Source organism: Silurus meridionalis, chromosome 21 (assembly GCF_014805685.1).
Source record: "Silurus meridionalis isolate SWU-2019-XX chromosome 21, ASM1480568v1, whole genome shotgun sequence".
Lineage (NCBI taxonomy): Eukaryota > Metazoa > Chordata > Actinopteri > Siluriformes > Siluridae > Silurus > Silurus meridionalis.
Genome location: NC_060904.1, coordinates 4,060,631 through 4,078,765, shown reverse-complemented (window position 1 = coordinate 4,078,765; position 18,135 = coordinate 4,060,631). Strand labels below are relative to the sequence as shown.

The 18,135-nt window shown below is 40.8% G+C and overlaps 1 protein-coding gene across 2 annotated transcripts in view; it reads right to left on the bottom strand.

Moving 5' to 3' along the window:
* arfgef1 (ADP-ribosylation factor guanine nucleotide-exchange factor 1 (brefeldin A-inhibited)) overlaps positions 1 to 17,351 on the bottom strand; it is a 41,909-nt gene extending 24,558 nt beyond the window's left edge. Inside the window, exons 1-6 of one of the 2 annotated variants that reach the window (XM_046877636.1) lie at positions 16,978 to 17,351; positions 3,979 to 4,009; positions 2,816 to 2,972; positions 1,898 to 2,044; positions 474 to 653; positions 258 to 311 (exon numbers count right to left, since the gene is read on the bottom strand). In XM_046877636.1, the coding sequence (XP_046733592.1) occupies positions 258 to 311; positions 474 to 653; positions 1,898 to 2,044; positions 2,816 to 2,972; positions 3,979 to 4,009; positions 16,978 to 17,101 (693 nt within the window). In that variant the 5' untranslated portion in view covers positions 17,102 to 17,351. The remainder of the gene's footprint in view (positions 1 to 257; positions 312 to 473; positions 654 to 1,897; positions 2,045 to 2,815; positions 2,973 to 3,978; positions 4,010 to 16,977) is intronic. The other variant, XM_046877637.1, reaches the window with a different exon arrangement.
* Positions 17,352 to 18,135: the final 784 nt, after the last annotated feature.

Here is an 18,135-nt window from a genome sequence, read left to right as displayed (position 1 = left end):
CAAAACACACCCTAGTGTTGAAATACACTTGAAATATCAAACTACCCCGAAAAGAAAGACATCACTGTAGTGAGGAGGAGAACGGCAGGCAAAATGGACACAGCAAGCACACATCAGGTAGAGAGAGAGAGCGAGAGAGAGAATGAAAGAGAAAGAGAGAAAGACAGATAATGGATGAGAGAAAGAAATGAAGCACATGGAAAGAAAAACAAAATTCAGATCAAGAAAAACTCAAGGCAGACCCTCACGCTCTTTACCTGACGGTCTCGCTTTCTGGACGCCATAGACCAACTGATCTTGTGATTTGTAAGCTAGGGTTGGAAAGAAGGAGAAGGAAGAAGAAGAAAAGGTAGAGGAATAGGAGGAGGAGGAGGAGAAGGAGAAGGCACCAATCGAGAAGAAAGAAGAGGTTAGAGATCGAGACGGCATGGCGGCGTATATTTGTCCACTGGCGGGTCTGAGGTGCGACTCACGGCCTGGTTCTCCATGCGGGCGAAGATGACGTTGAGCATCTGGGTGAGGGTGGCTTTAGCGGTCGTCTGGTTGATGAGGTTCTTGCTCGCCAGGTAGATGTTGTAGCACGTCCGGACGGCCTGCAGCACCGTGCCTTCGTGGATCTCGATGTGCTGCGAGGTCACAGCAGTCAGCAGGGCCTGGGGAGGAGGAGGGATCGTTAACGATGATATTTGATTGCTGGAACTATCGGCTATCTGCAAAAATCCATACCGATTTACAAAAAAAAATTTAATAAATAAATTATAATAATTTTGTAAAAAAGCACAAAGATTCAACTACAAGACCAAAATCAGAGGAGCGGAGATCACGCCTTGAAGTGTAGAGAGTTAAAAGTTGTGTCAAGTAATGAGGTGCCATACCATGAAGGGCCTTATAGGTCAACATAAGAATTTTTCTAAATCAATCGGGAATCTGACAGGGAGAGCGAATGCGGCAACTTCGAAAACGGGAGAAACACCAGACCTGGTCGTTGTTCCGAATCCTAGCAGCTGAATTTTGGATAGCCTTTCATTTCTTAAAAGTGTCTATACATTTTTTCAGCAACCGAAAAAAGATTAAAAATAGCATTGGCCTAATTTTTATTTCAAAGCAGAAGCTCTGGTTTGTGCGGTTCCTCGGCGGAGCTGGTCGGACCAGTCCACGTTTCCGCTTTTCCCATTTCCCGTAAAGAATGGATGCAGATACGTTCAGCGTTCCTCGCTCGAACAATAAGAAGTCTAGACCTGTGACATTGTGCAAATTTGCCAGTAGATGTATTTCAAGTTTGGGCGGTTCTGTATAAAAGTCAAAGCACACGCGTGTGTGTGTGCGCGCACGCGTGTGCGTGTGCGTGTGTGCGTGTGTGTCCATGCATCGCTAGACCTGCTGCAGGCCCTGCTTCACTATGATCACAGTGCGAAACCTTTGGCACGCTGTTCCTTTCTATATAAAATCTCTATATATACACACACTATACTGCAAAATCCAAAATGATACAGTTATAAGAACAAAAGCAGTAACAAATCGATTGCCTTTCACCCCTGTGCCTTGTAACCCTGGTTTTGGTATTTTCCAGCAACAAAGCCAGCTCCATGAAGACGTGCATTACATGGGTTGCAGAGGAAGATCTCCTGCTATAGAGCCCTCAACCCTATTGAACAGCCTTTGGATAAAATTGGACCCCAAGCCTCCTCACCTTACCTACATCAGTACCAGGGTTGCAAAGGGGAGGAAACTTTACAGAAACTTTCCATGCGAACTTCATCTGAGGGAATTTTGGAAATTTTCAACATTGGAAACTTTGGAATTCATTAGAAATTTGGGGAAAACCCTTGTTTTACATATTTCAGGCTTTACACTCGACCGGAGTCGGATAAAGTCGAAATGTGGAAGTCGTTCGAACCTTTATGATCTGAAGCTGAACTCCCTCGTCGGTCTGCGGGCCCTGAAAGCAGCCGCAGATGGTTTCGATGATCCTGTCGATGAGCTTCTTCCCCGGAGCAGTGTTGTCCGGGGCGCTGCCCGTCAGGTGACCATAAGCTATGAGTTTCTGCAAAAGTCAAACACACACGGGTTCACAAAAACACAACCACCGCTTTCGACCTACACTTGAGTACACCGATTAATGGTTATCCAATCAGCCACTCGTGTGGCATCATCGTTTTTGGGTCACAGCTATTTAGGGGTGTGACGGCACACAAAATTAACGGTTTGATTCAATTTCTCTACAGTTGTGGGGAAGAAATGCAAAACATAAAATTGCTTTTTTAAAATTTATTATTCATTCCTTCCTTGATTTATTCTTTTACTATGCAAAACTGTCCAGAATTTCTCCTTTTGATTGCTACAGTGTCGAATAAAACGCTGCCGATGGTAGAAAGTGGCAGCGATTTCTACACACTCACAGAACAAAATCGCGGTACAAATCGTGTTTCCGGGGCGAATCCAGTGGCCACAGTGACATGAGGTGGAGACTAAACAAACTCGCGGTCCGCCACTTGATATGTTCATGAGAGAACCCAGAATTTAAGGACTTAAAACAAAATTAGCACTCAGGTGTAGCAAAATGGTTCGGTAGGAATACGTGTATGTGCTGTTCCACCCCTACAATTATGTAACCTGAAATGTGATCGCAGTGTCTTTCATGTAAAAAGTGCTTCTTTGAGAAACCTTTTCTCTCCTCACTCCTGATTGGACTTGCTTTAAAAACTACATCGATACATCAAAAGAATGGAAAAGCACTGAAATGCCTGTGAGTCAGCAGCGTAAGCAGAAATCTGCCTTTACGTTTGCTTGCCCAGGCTCTGGCGATCCCACTGACCTGTAAACAGTCTAGCGACGTGCTGACGATGCGAGGACATTTGGACTGACAGGCTAACTCGAACGGCAGGAAGTACTTATCCGCTTCAATGAAGGTGGTCTTGGATTTGATGGGAGGCAGGGTACTGGAACTCGACTTGCTCTCTCCGGCAGGGGGGCTGAACGAGAAAAGAATCAAACGCATCGCCGGTCAAGCGGAGCAAATGATTACCGAATGAAACAGAGGCTGCAGATGGTGAAGAAGAAGAAGCAGAGAAACTCGAAGGGAAGTTAGAGGAGGACAATGAGGAAAATTAGGAAAGGAGAAAAGAGGGACGAGTAAACCGGAGCTGGTTCTCCTCAGGCATTAACAGGGTTCCTACACCGTTTTCATTTAAGTCATTCCAGAATCAAATATGCAGATTCCCTAAAGATTTTTAAGACTATACTTCACAACTGAAATAATAATTTTAAATTCCAACTATAACGTGTTTCTCGAATGCATGTTAGAATCAGAATCTCTAATGTTGTTTAAATTTTCACCGTAGGGGGCGCTGTAATGTCATGGCAACATAACCAATCACAGCTATGCAGATCCTGTCGTTCGGAGATCTTTTGGAAGCGCTGAGAAAAGAAAAAAAAAAACCTTTGGCCGCGTCCACGCAAATACGCTTTTGTTTCGTTCTTGGATAAGTCGTAGCCTTAAAAATACTTTTTACACATTTTTATTTTTTAGTAAATCGAATTGGCTAATCTGGCTGGAACTAATCCAGACCTGGAAATCAATGAAATCAAACTCCATGCTTTTTCATACTTTTCAACAATGCAGAGGAACCCTGCAGTAATGTGCTGAGAGAAGGATTTGGTTTGTTGCGTTATTAATTGCTGTAAATGGTGGGGAGAAGCAGACGGCAGCTGCACCTCGTTCCTACTCGTCTAAAAAAAACAAAACCAGACAAGACCTTGTTTGGAAAGCAATAGTCATGTTGCAGGAGACAGAGGGATTAAAGAACTTCTTACATACAGAAAACATGCGGATGTGTGTGTGTGTGTGTGTGTGTGTGTGTGTGTGTGTGTGTGTGTGTGTGTGTGTGTGTGTGTGTATATATATATATATATATATATATATATATATATATATATATATATATATATATATATATATATATATAAAATGTTGCTCACCTTAATTTCTCTGATTCCGCTTTTATTTCCTCTGCAAAAGACAGAAAATAAGACAGAAATATGATCAGGAGGCAATAAAAATAAAAACACTCGACCAAACAGAGCTGTTCCACTATTTTACCCCAATTGTCCGATATCTTCTTGATTTGTTCCCCATTTTAACGTTTGTATCATACGATTCGGACGTTTAGGATTCTGCGCCGATATTTTGGCTCGAGCTGTGTGTATATGTTGGGGACGATTTCGCACACAGGGCGTGTAGAAAAGCTCGAGCGGCGAGACGAGAGGAAGGATTTCGAAGGGAGGTGTGAAGAGGCAGAGGGCGCGAGAGAAACGGGTGACAAAATGATACCAACAATTCTTTATTTTTAAAATCAGTATTAGTTTGCATGCATGTCAGCTTATGACTACACAAAATGTTTATATTTATGTTTGTATATGATACAGTTGATATAATTGTCGCCCCAAATTTCTAATTAATTCCCAGAAAATTCCAGGAATTCCTTGTAAGTTTCCAAATTGGAATATTTCCAAAAAGTTCCAATGGAGATTTTCCGGGTTTTTTTTGCTTGGTGATGGGGGTCGTCCACACCACTCCTGGGCCCCTGAGCAAGGCCCTTAACCCCCTTTTTCTGCTCAGGTGCATGAATGAGATGTATGTAAGTCACTATCTAATGTCTTCTGATCTCTGGTAAATGCATGTAGCTAGAGCAGGAAGGGTTTCTTTACTAATCTGCCAACAGGGCACATAATAATTGCTGGAACAACAACAACAACAACAACAACAAGAACTGCTCCATCTCAAACACACACAGTACAGTACTGAGATTTAATCCTTTCTGGATTCCACTATATGAACCATTGCTTTGAGCTGCAGGAAAAAAAAAAAACTCTTTATTTATACCCACAGACCGGTCGGCCACACACACACACACACACACACACACACACACACACACACACACACACACACACACACACACACTGCAGCATTGGCACAGCTCCAATACTCACATTAACAGCCAAACCATGGAAGACACACACACACACACACACACACACACACACACACACACACACACACACACACACACACACACAGTCTTGTGTTTCAAACCAAAGCTTGAAGAGTTCATCAAGGCCCTGCTTGCAACACGAATGATACAATAACAAGGAAAAAACCTCTAGCTATATTTGTTGCAGAAAGAGCCAACGTGTAAAATATTCACACGGAATCAAAAAATCTAAATCGTATGTCTTGTGTGTAGTAGGACTGTAGCTATCCATTATTCCAATAATCGAGTAGTCCACCGATTATTCTACCGATTAATCGAGTAATCGGTTAAGAAGAACTATTTCTTTATTAAAGATCAATACTAAATATAAGAGAAAATAAGACTCTTACGGTCTCTTAAAAAAAGGTAAAGTCATTTGATAAAATTTTTATTGCTGAAATCGCACACAAGAGTATCGCTGCAACCTAAACCTATTTAATTGCCATATTACATCAAAATACAAATATAAAAATATAAATATCGATTTTAAATGACTTTAAAAATAGTAACCGCACTGTGCAGTGTTTTCTTGATGTTTTAGTATAAAATGATCCCAAACTTTTCTTTGGCGAGAATCTTCTCTTCACCCCTTCGCTGTTTTCTCTAGAGTTCCTTCAGAGTTTATTCAGTAACGATGGTCGGTTGGGAAACTCGCTCCGTGTGTAGTTAAATGGACTAAACTAAAAGCACCGAGGTAAATAATTTGAATAAAACTACTAAAACAATATGACTAGCTGTGGGGTCTGGAACTGCTTGTTGCTAGTGGCAAGTTGTAAAAACGTAGTTCGGGGGTGGGATTTTCAGGTGATCCTTTTTTTTTAATGTAGACAAAAAAAATATTCTATAAATTTTTTTTACATGTTTCTTTTTTGAAATGAATGAATAAAATAAGACGGCATAATGAGGGATTGAAAATAAAACGAGTGATAAAATGAGCGGTTTGTATCCTGGTGAATCGAGCAGTCAGACGAAACAATGTCAAAAGCACCAGGCGTTTCGCCGTCAAACCTGCCAGAGCTGATCTACTTCTCTCTCTGTACCACTCTGCATCTCTCTCTTTCTCTCTCTCTCTGCCAGTCTTAACCCTGTAGAATCTGAATTAGGAAGCTAATAAATTATTCTATTCTCATTTTGTCCGCGAATCGCTTTTCGTCGGTTCACGTGTTTGTGTTTCTTTTTATTTTTTATTTTTATGCAAACCGTAAAGAAACTGTTTACTTTTATCCAAGGTGTAACTGTTAGCTAATAGAAGAAAAGAGAGAAAGAGAGAGAGAGAGAGAGAGAGAGAGAGAGAGAGAGAGAGAGAGAGAGAGAACACATCTCTCCTGTGGTTCTGGTTCTTGTTTGCTTCGGTGTTGACATTTAAACGAGGAAGAACAGGCAGCTTTGTGCTCGGGGTGGCAAAATAAAAAACGTGACATGGCTCCCAGAGGTGTTCGTGAATGAGCGCTTGAACTGGTTTCACCTTTTTGTACGTTCGAGTTCGCGCGGGACGCTTTTACTTTGGAGTTGATTCAATAAACCGACGACTATGCAGCCTGGAGAGCAACCTGCAGTCTGATGTTTTACACTGTACATCAATTAGGCAATGTCTCTCTCTCTCTCTCTCTCTCTCTCTCTCTCTCTCTCTGTCTCACACACACACAGCCTGATACACCTCCATTTTCAGAAAGACAAACAGCAGGTCCGGGCGAAAGCGGCGCAGTGCACCAGCTGGGAAAGCAGAAAGTGTAAACACACACACACACACACACACACACACACACACACACACACACACACACACACACACACACACACACACACACACACACAGACTACAGAAGCCCAACGTGCTGCCTCTGTAACAAATCAAATGGCAGCCTGTCAGTCCAAACACGAGCGTGATAATGAGAGAGAAGGAAGCAGAGAGCATCACCTCCATCTCTACAATACTACAGAATCATAACTTGCAAAATTCCAGTAATGGAAACTTGCCATGGGAATTAACGGGAATAAACTAGGAATTTACAAAAATCGCAGGTTAGCCTATAACTGGAAACGTAAATATAGTTTTTCTAAATTAAAAATTTGGACATTTTCCCTGTCTATATACTGATAATTTAAGAAAAATATACCAATGGACAATAAAGGGTGTGTATTAATGTTGCGTAAACAGTAAACATCATGCTGGCACCTGAGACTTCTTCAGAGCTGCTGTAACAGAAATCCGATCAGAAACTGAAATCCGACAAAGACGCAGCATTAAAGGTATTTATTCTTCGCCAGAACAGTTCTTTTACAGCTACTTTACACCCGCAGCATAACATTTCGAGCTGAATGGGAATCGATCCTATGACCTTTCGCTCTCCTATGAGCAATCTTACTTTTACCATAACTCAAAACACCACAGCTTTTGGGAAACTCTGCCTAGTTTAAGTAACAGGAAGTGCACATTCTGTCATAAGGATGTTACCTAATACTTATATAAAGAGATTTCTTAATTCACCTCATCGTCAGAAACTGATGGGATCTACTACTGTTATCCCAAAAATAACACCCAAAATGTCCTTTTAACCGGAATTTGAGCTCCAAACTTGGCTAAAATGTCGTCTCCTGTGTAATTTGAAAGATGTTGTAGATCTTGTTTTGAATGTTATAGTGTTGCCGTGCAAACCTAATACATGTTTGTCAGAATGTATTAAATCGAAGAAGAAATTTCATGCTCCCTTATAAAAGTAGTTTTTAGTATTTTTCAAATAAACATGAAGTAGTTTATTTTGATGCACGGTGTAGCTGCTGTATTTTGTAGTTTATTTTCATACGCTTAAAGCTGAGGTATTTGGTATTTAATTTTAAAATGTGCATAGGGCAGTGGTAGTCCAGTGGTTAAGGCTCTGGGTTACTGATCACAAGGTCAGCGGTTCGAACCCCAGCACAGCCAAGCTACCACTGTTGAGCCCTTGAGCAAGGCACTTAACCCTATCAGCTCCAGGGGCACCGTACCATGGCTGACCCTGCGCTCTGACCCCAGCTTCCAGATGAGTTGGGATATGCGAAAAAACTAGAAATTTCCCCACTGTGGGACGAATAAAGGTTAAATTATTATTAATTATTATTATTATTATATGATTCTCCGGCAAAAAAATATTGAGTATTGAGTTATGATGCGTCTTTACACCAAAAAAGCGCTTGAATAGTTTTTCCTGCATTCACGCGAGCCAGCTGATGAGCCTCAGGTTGGTCCTGAAAGTACTTTGGATATTGGTCTAAAATGGTGCGAGTTCATGCAACACTACAACTTGCAAATTTGAAGCTCAGTTTTAGGTGCAAGAGATGAAGCTGAACTCAGATTACTGCTGACTAGACGGTTTTAAACACAGAAAACACACGCCGCTACGTACGTCTGGACACGATTGGTGTTTAGAGTTAGAAATAAAACAGTTATAGGTTGCTCTTCAAGTGAGGATTTTCTTTTCAACGAATGGCAAATGTACCTTTGCAAATATCCATTGGTCAACATGTACTACTTGAACTTCTCAGAGTGACGAGACGCTGCTCGTGAATTTCAGGGCCTTCCCGGTGCATGTGCTTCACTCCCACGAGGCCGTGCTGCTACTGCGCTCGACCACGCTGAGGGAGTTTAGGTGCTTTCACTCTCTCAACACTTTCGACCGCTATAACCTTCACCGTCCTTGCTGTTGAACTCGGGCCTTCAATGTGCAGTCGATGTAAACGATCCTATGCTGGTGTTGCTCCCTCTAGCACATGCCTGCCGTCTCGTCAGGACAAACACCACCGTGCAAATCAAATAAGCCCTGGTGCTTTACATGTCTAAAAACAAAAGACGTTTGCGTCAAACCCGACTCGACACCAATGTGTAACATGCGAGGCCTCTATGGATTTCCACACACAAATAATAATTATGGTACATCAATACATGGGAAGAAAAAATATCAGCAGCCTGGCCAACCAGGGCAATGTTTTGATTAGATGTTGACCGACTGATTGGCCGGCCGATTAATCAGGACGATTTCTGGCACTTTTAGTCTGAACCGCACCCTAGAAAAGGTTTAAAGTTCCGCTCAACTTGCGCTTCTCTATAACTGCGTTTGTGGTAAACTCTGAGGGAGATTGGCACCAACAACAGAAAGCTGATTGGCTGTTGCATGTTGGTCTCATTTGTTGTCGTAATAAAGCGAATTACATTTGGACTGATGAAAGAAAGAACTACAGTACCACAGAAACTAGGAAGCATTTCGATGAGCGTTAGAGGCAGCGCATTAAAGATTTTTTTTTTCACGGCCTATGATTTAGATTTAAAAACTGTAGACCCTGCGGAAAACCCAGAGGAAAGCGGACCAAAACCTGGTAACGAGAACATGAATTGGAGAGGTTTGTGCAGTTTAATAAATGTTCAATGTTAGCAATATTCTGCATCACTTCTTATTAACGGTTAGATTGTATAGGATGAAGGAAAAAAATTAATAAAACGAATATCGCCATCATCGGCTGCCTTGATTTTTAAATATCGGCATCAGCCACAGAACAACCCATACTGAACGCCCTCTAGAGGCACTCGTTTGAATTATTTACAGGGAAAAAATAGAGCCGTTATCCAGGAAAATTAATATCCGGTTCTAATACTACTGGAATAACGAGTGAAATACGAAAATCTATCTCAGGAGTGATGCGTCGGTCGCAGGTTTTCGGGATTCATCATGGGCGTGTCTTCCTTTGAAAAAACAGCTCACAGCGCATCGATTTTAGAGGTTTTTTTTCTTTTCTCTCACTTGATCCAATCTGATAATTAGCTGAAAATCAGAGGGAGAAAAAAAAAATACACGAAGGTGAAGATCCCACACACACACACACACACACACACTTCCTAATTGGCATCTGCTTACAGTTTTAAAAAAAAAAAAGGGGGTGGAGGGATTCTATTGTGAGAAGAAAGCAGAAGCTCCAATGCAGCAATTACGTTTGGACAGGAGGCAACACGTGGGTTGTGCAAGTGCACTCGTTGGTATGGAATGGTATGGATAGTAATTACCCTGCTGCTGGGAGAAAAGCTTTTGGTTTTTTTTCTTCTTCCCTGCATATGCGCATTTGTGTGGTGTTTAGGTTTTGCAAAAGGAACGAAAAATTTTCCAGGTGTATTTCCCTGGCAATTTTGGAAATATGTAAAGTTGGAAACTTGAATTTATTGAAATTGGGAAAAATGTATATATACTGTGTAGAATGTATTACAAACACAAACTGCTCATAATCTGAGATGCATTTAAACTAATAGTGTTTTGAAGTTGTTTTTTTTTTTTTTACTTTAACTGTTAGTATAATGTTGTTGCTCTAAAAGCTTACACAAAAGGAAGTAAGCTAAACATAAATGTGTGTAATATTTATGTCGTTAATTTAGTCTAGAAACGGTGTGGAGGAATGTAAGGGGGCGTGGCCTCTGTAACATTGTGTGCATGCGACTGATGAATGTGTGGGTCGAAATGAAACTAAAATGCCATTAAATCTGGTTGTTTTACCCAAAATTATCCTTCAAGATTTTTTTTTTAATGCAATTTAGTAAATTCCCAGTTAATTCCCATGGAAAGTTTCTTGTCTTGAAAATTCCTAAAATTTTGCAACTAATGGTGGTAGAATTATTATTTTTTTTTTTATATGTCCCTGATTATCGCACTCCATCGAGAAGGAGCTAGAAAGCCTCAGCCAGACCACACAGACCGGTCCTGCTCTTTCTGGGATAAAGATTAATAGCTGAGTGAGAGCAAACAAACCGGTATCTCTCCACACACACACACACACACACACACACACACACACACACACACACACACACACACACACACACACACACACACACACGAGCGACAATCTCGTGGACATCTTTATTGTTTACCCCGTGGAACCTCTATTGTAGTGATGCGAGGCCGTGTCGAAGCTCCTGTGAGTCCACGGGTTGTGCTTCGTTCGGTTTTCCCTCATTAGCGTGCGCTGGAACGATAATTAATTCATCACGTGCCGGAGATCGAATGAAATACGGTAGCTGGGGGGATAGTGCATTATTTATCACGGCTTGTCGTAGAACAGTGTGCGGTCAAACGAGGCTGCTGTTGAAAAAAATAGCCGAAGAGACGCAAGACGAAAAAAAATGTGAATTGTAATGGTACACGTTTATACCCTGGGCTGTCTGGATACTGGATTCTGATTGACCTGCGAGTTTAAAGCACTCAACGTGCAGTTTAATCAGCGTTCTGAAAAACTACGCTGCCTCATAAACAATTGTTACCATAGTAACATACAGACAGCGAGTATAAACATTTCCTAACTAAATAGAAGATTTTTCATCTCTGTTTATATTATACGGTAAATATAACGAAAAATGTCATGACATGCCGGTAAAAGTGCTTCCTTTAAAAGTTCCCTTGAGTAAAAGCACAAAAGTATTTGCCTTCAAATGTACGTAATTTTCCAAAGTACTATGATTTATTATGGCTTTAATGTTCCTATTATCATTTTTATCACAAGACTCTTTGCATAATCAACTAAGTTGATGTGAAAAGACACTGTTTCTCTCAACACACTGATCTATTAATAGAATGATATTAATGAGTTGAACACTGATATCAATTACAATAAGCCCAAAAATTCCTGGTAAGTTTCCAACTGGGAAATTTTCCAAAATTCCCCAGATGACACTCCTATGGAAAGTTTCTGGAAATTTACCAACAAGTTTCTGCCCCCCCCTTTTGCGACAGAAGTAGCAGAATTGAAGATCTGATGCCCTGTACGTACCATGAAGGGAAAAAGATTTAACGTTATTTTACGTTCAATTCTACACTGCAAACAGCAAGGTGTGAGGTGCTGATCCAGAGTAGGGGTTTAAGGGCCTTGCTTAAGGGCCCATCAGTGGTGGCTTGGTGATGCTGGCTATTGAACACACAAAGTCATCAGAAAGCCAGACATCTCAGCTACTAAGCGAGCACTATGGAGCTCATGTGGCTTTTGAAACGACTGTGCCGAAATGGTCAAGCAATAAACTCGATGGCATTACAGACCACGTGCATGGTGCAGTACATCAGTTCACAGCTGGAGCTCTTCTAGAAGCTCCTTCTTCCATACACACAGACTAATTGAATTCAGTTCTCCTTATTCACTGGGTGGATTAAGTTTAATGAAGTCCTCTGGAGCCTTGTATTTTACTTTTTTTGTAAACACCAAATAGATCAGATCAAACTAGCAGGTGTATAAATAAACAAATAAATGGCTGAACAGGACAATGCACACTCGTACAGTATTTCACAAACCTTTCCGTTTTTATTGGAAAGCGCTGGCGGATCGAGGGAGCTAGTCCTCCTCGCTGACGTACGAATGGCTGTGAATCTCAGTGATAAATAAGGCATGGAAAAACCTGCGGTGACGGAACGAAAGAGAAACGAGGCGATCAACATGACCACTTAATAATAGATGAGGTTAGACGCTGATGCTGTCCGCTTAAAAAAAAAAAAGAAAAATAAATGGATATTCAGATTTTATTAGTGACCATAATTAAAGTTATACTATATACACACTATATATATATATATATATATATATATATATATATATATATATATATATATATATATACACACTATATATATATATATATATATATATATATATATATATATATATATATATATATATATATATATATATATATATATATATATATATAAATAAAATATATAAATATATATGACCACTTGACAGTGGTTTCTGACCACTGTAATAAATAGATAACTTTTATTAGACAATTATTTGTATAATAATTTTAAATGTGCAATGAGACAGTTTGAGGTTTAACAGGTGGTCAGAAATACTATTATTTATTTATTTTTTATTTTTTGCTTTCCCTGTTTTGCAAGAGCTCATTGTGCTTGAAGAACAAAAGAAGCTCTTCGTGTCTCAGGTTCAGCAGTGTAATCTATAGGGTACCTGGTGTTGATTAAAGGGACGGTATCACCTAGAACGAAGCTGCGCCGGCATGGTGGAAAACAGTGGTCCTTTTACGGAAAAATCTACACACCGACCAGGCATAACATTTGAAATGAAGATCACTGATTATCTCATCATCATGGCACCTTTTAGTGGGTAAACATATTTAGGTAGCAGATTGTGACGTCTAGACGACTGGGTCAGAGCGTCTCCAAAACTGCAGCTCTTGTGGGATGTTCTTGGTCTGCAGTGGTCTATCAAAAGTGGTGCAAGGAAAGGAACAGTGGTGAACCGGTGACAGGGTCACGGGCGGCCGAGGCTGATTGATGCACGTGGGGAGTAAAGGCTGATCCGTGTTGTCCTGTGGCTCCTGTAGCTCAAACTGCTGAAGAACTTAATGCTGTTAATGATTCATGGGTCAGGAACGTTTTAGCAGCATTAAGGGGGACCAACACAATATTAGGCAGGTGGTCATAATGTTATGCCTGATCGATGTATAATATAATATACTGCAATATAATTCAAATAGTAGAGCGCTTTTAACAACGAACGTAGATGAAGCCTATAAGTTTATCTGTAATGAGGAAAAAAAAAAGCCCTGAGACAAACATTTACCAAATGTCCTTCTATTATTGTTCCATCATTCTTGAGGGTATCAGCTGTTCACTGATGGACACTTGTTATAGCGCACTGTTTATATTAATTACACTCCAAATCCATCTTCGTGGTTCTTGAGTTTAACCCTCCACACTAACTTCATGGATTTCTGTTGGCCAAATGAAAGTTTGGAAACCACATTTTCAGGATTTTTACATCATTGCTAGACTACAAAATGATATTTAAAGTTACTGCTTAATTTCCCAGGTGTTGAAAAAAAGTTGATGTACCTAAAAACAGGAAGTGATTATTCACCGAACGTTGTTTTATAGGAAGCAACTCTAAAAAGGAAATTTGTAAAGAGGTAGCAGACGGTGTTGTATTAAATAGATATGACCGTGTGGAACATCTACAGCTGTAGCTTACTCTATTTTCATGTTTACGCAAATACAATTCGAACTCAATATGCCTTTATTTACCACGTACATGGGCTAAAGTTTGTGGACACCTCGGAATTGCGTTTTAAACATCCTGTTCCACATTTAGTCCCTGTTCATATGGGGAATTTTGGAAATATTTTAAAAATATATGGAAAATGTAAAAACAAATTTGGGGAAATGGATATAAACTGTCATACAAACAAACATAAGCTGACATGCATGCAAACTAATAAAGATTTTTAAAGTAAAAAAAACTATTTATGTAGTTTTTGTGAACACTTGTTAAGATGGGAATTTTTTTATTTTTAAGATTCATGAAATAATGTGCATGTTATGGATGGAGGCACAGTGAATGTAGGGGGTGAGGTCTTGAAAATTCCCGCAATCTTGCAACCCGAATGACTGACACGATTTTGCTTTTCCACACGCGTACATTCTCGCGGTCGTACCGCATCAAATAGACAAGTCAAAGAAAAACGCCTCATGAACGCTAAAAATCCTGGTCTGGGAAAATTTATCAATAAAGGACATTCCTGACATCACCCAGACCTGTGTTATCCCACTAACCCCGAGTTCATCAGTGTTACAGCCGCAATTCACAGGTTACTCATTAACTGTGTACTTCTGGGAGTCAGTGCTTCTTCAAGGACGTTCCTGATTCTGAAACTCTAATATTTGGCTAAGCCAAGGCGCTCATGCTTGATAACCCATAACTCACGAGCATGTGTGATGTCAAGAAGCAGGAAAGTGTGGAATGTGAAAGAAAGAAAAAAAAATGCTGTAATGTGCAGGCCGGTTCAAGAGACTCTCCCTCCCTCCTCTGGAGCTGCTGAACTGGGACTTTGTGCTCTGGAGCTTCCTAGCACACTTGCCTGCAGCCGCTGGCTTTACTTTGAGCGCAGAGCCAAGACACAGACTCAGCCCGATAAAACCCACAGCAGACGCTCCACACTGACTGCGTTTCTCACAAAGAACCAGGAATCAAATGCACCGAGCGGAAGAAACCAAATGTCATAATGGTGTTCCCAAGGATTTTTCAGTATACTTTATTGTAACAGCTAAGGATAAGCTCTTGATCTTTGTGACCAGCTGTGCAAACCAGCGAACAACAGAGTCTCCTGAGTCTATGCTGTCCCGAAAAAGTCATTCCGATTTAGACGCAAGTCATTAAGTTCTTGCTGTGCAACATAGTAAGTTTTAAAGATGACCAAGAGGTAGTGTTTCAGCAGATACATCAGAGAAGCAAGTTTTTCCACCCAAGAAATACTTTTTGAACTCAAGAACCCCCATCTCAGGAACTCAGCAACTCAGGAACCCCCCTCTCAGAAACTCTGGAACCCCCCTCTCGGCAACTCGGGAAAGCCTACTCAGGAGCCTGTCTCAGGAATCCAGTGACCACTTGGGAGTAACTGGAAGATACTTCTTGGCTTCCCCATTTGTGGAAAACTCCTTCTCTGCAATCTGGAAGACACCTTTAGAGGACACCTTCTCAGCAACTAGAGGACTTTTTCCCCAGCAATTGATAGGAACCATCTCATCAACTAAAGGACAACTTTTTAGTAACTAGAGGACTTCTCAACAATTGAGAGGACCCTTCTTAGCAACTAGAGGACACCTTCTCAGCAACATGGAAGACACCTCCGCAGGAATATGGAAACATTTTCAAGTAACCTTTTCACCAACACAGGTAGAGTTCTCCATGACAAAAATTAAAAATAAAAGTGAAACCTTTTGTCAGCAACTCAGAGACCCTTTGAAGGAACCCCTTGACACATTCCCAGGAGAGAACGCAAACTTAGTACAAGGCACCTTTATAGAACACCCATCCATCTCATGGGTAGCATTTTGAAAAGCCTGCAATTTAGCCAAATCCATCAGAAGTGCTCCTTTATAAGAAATGGCAAAAAAAATTTAAAACGTTCCTTAGGGCATAAAATCTGTCTCAAAAACAGACTTTTTTTGGGGTTTGCTAACAAACTGAGTGGTTGAGCACTTGTTCAGGACCTCTTTAACCGAGTCCAAGACCTGCACCGGAGTGTCCGATCTAAACCAACCTGACAGTAACTTGTGTACGATATCTCACCTCCGTCTTCCTCACGTTCCCAAAAATCGACGTCCTACAAGTCTTTATGTTTTTTTTTTTTATAATAATACACCATACAAGTGTAAAATGCCGTATCTTGGATTCGCTAACAAATGGACATATGTGCGTCGAGTAAATGAGCAAATTCACGATAAAATTGTTTACGCGAACCGTCCCGGGAGCGGCCGTGCAGCACTTGTGCATGAAACACACCTCGAATTGTCACCTCGCGCTCGAACGCCAGAATCCCAACCATCTCATCCTCCACAGAAACCTCTGAGACACGCCTCCGAAGGCAGGACAAACCCACACGGAGCGTTTCGATTGGTCGAACCTCAGACTAGTACAGGATGATTCATCAATTCTCTGCCATCCTTTTTACCTCCCTCAGGATTGAATATCAAAATTAAAAGCAGAACCTGAGTAAAACAGTTCCCTCACAGAAACTCTTCATTGCATGCTGACACTAAAAAGGAAAGTGGTGTCGCTCAGAGGAGCTGAAGGAAAATCCCTGCTCCTGGAGAACAATGTTTGCTAAAAAGCTAGCAAGGTGGCTAAGGCTGACAAGCTGTCAAAGCAGGGTGAAGCAGCTGCTCATTTCCTTAGCCTGGGTTCCCTCAGGCAGGGCAGCAAAATATTATACAAATAAAACAGTCGAGATTCGGTCTTTAAGGAGGAATGTGGTGATTAAGAAACAGATGAAATTTAAGTATATCTATAGAAGTTCAGTGCAACCCAAAGCCAACATTATACCAGCTACCAGTGTCATGTATTGGAGGTTTACCAGGAAGATTAGCAAGGCAAAGCCCCGGACTGGTTCATTCCGCCTTGTGTGTGAAACGCGTATTGAACTTACCCAAAGCGACCTCACAGGCTTTGCGCAGCTGGGAGTGATGCGCCTTCTTCACCTCCTTATCGGCCAAGATCTTCTCCAGAGCTCGGGTTAGAAACATGTTCTTCGTCTTTTTGCCTTCATACATGACGCGGTAGCGGGGAAAAGGGGACACGGAAAAAGATTTTTAAAATCCAAAGGACAAGATGGACCGAAATGAAAGGACAAACCCCCGGCCACTGAAACTCTAAAACTCAATGTCCTCCCCCTGTTTAAAGCGGCCTGCAAACACCGGAGCCGGAACACAGCGACATAAATACACAGAGAGAGGCGCGGAGAGGAGAAGGGGAAAAAAATACAGCCTTCAGTTCTCCATTAGCAACCAGCCCTGCGCCATGTTGGGCGGAAACGACGTCACAGGTGAAACGCGAGAGCGCGCATGCGAGCGCGCGAGAGAGCGAGGAAGAGAGAGAGTCATGTAGTGAAAGCAACAAACACACGCGCGCGCGCGCAGGTATATACATTTCTTTTCCTTTTTTTCCTTTAATAAAAATTTTTTTTTGAAAATTATTAAAAAATATAATAATATTAAAACTAGTTTATTCTAACCATATCTTTTTAATCCTATTTTTTATTATATTGGTATTATAGTTATATTACAGTATAATATTATTATTATTATTATTATTATTATTATTATAGGTCATTGTTATTTCTGGTGTTATGTGTCTGTATGTTCTACATGTTCTTGGCAATACCTTTTTTAAATAAAAAATACGTGTTTATTCTAACTATACCTATTTTTCTAACCCTATAGTCTTTATTATAATGATATAGTTATAGTGTATTATTTGTGACTGACTGTTATTTCTGGGGTTGTGTCTCTGTATGTTCTTTGCTTTGGCAATACGAATCTCCATATTTGTCAATAAATAAAACAACCTTTGAATCTTGAATCATGAGCGAGAAAGAAGGCGGGAGCGCGCGAGCGCGTGCATGAGCGAGTGAGTGAGTGAGTGAGAGAGAGAGAGAGAGAGAGAGAGAGAGAGAGAGAGAGAGGGCTGGGCAATACCACTCGTTTCCTTTTCGATCCGATACCAAGGTAAAATCAAAGCCGATATACTATTATGATTAGGATTTTTTTGTGATTAGTGATTTGTAAAAGGGTATCAATAAGCCTGA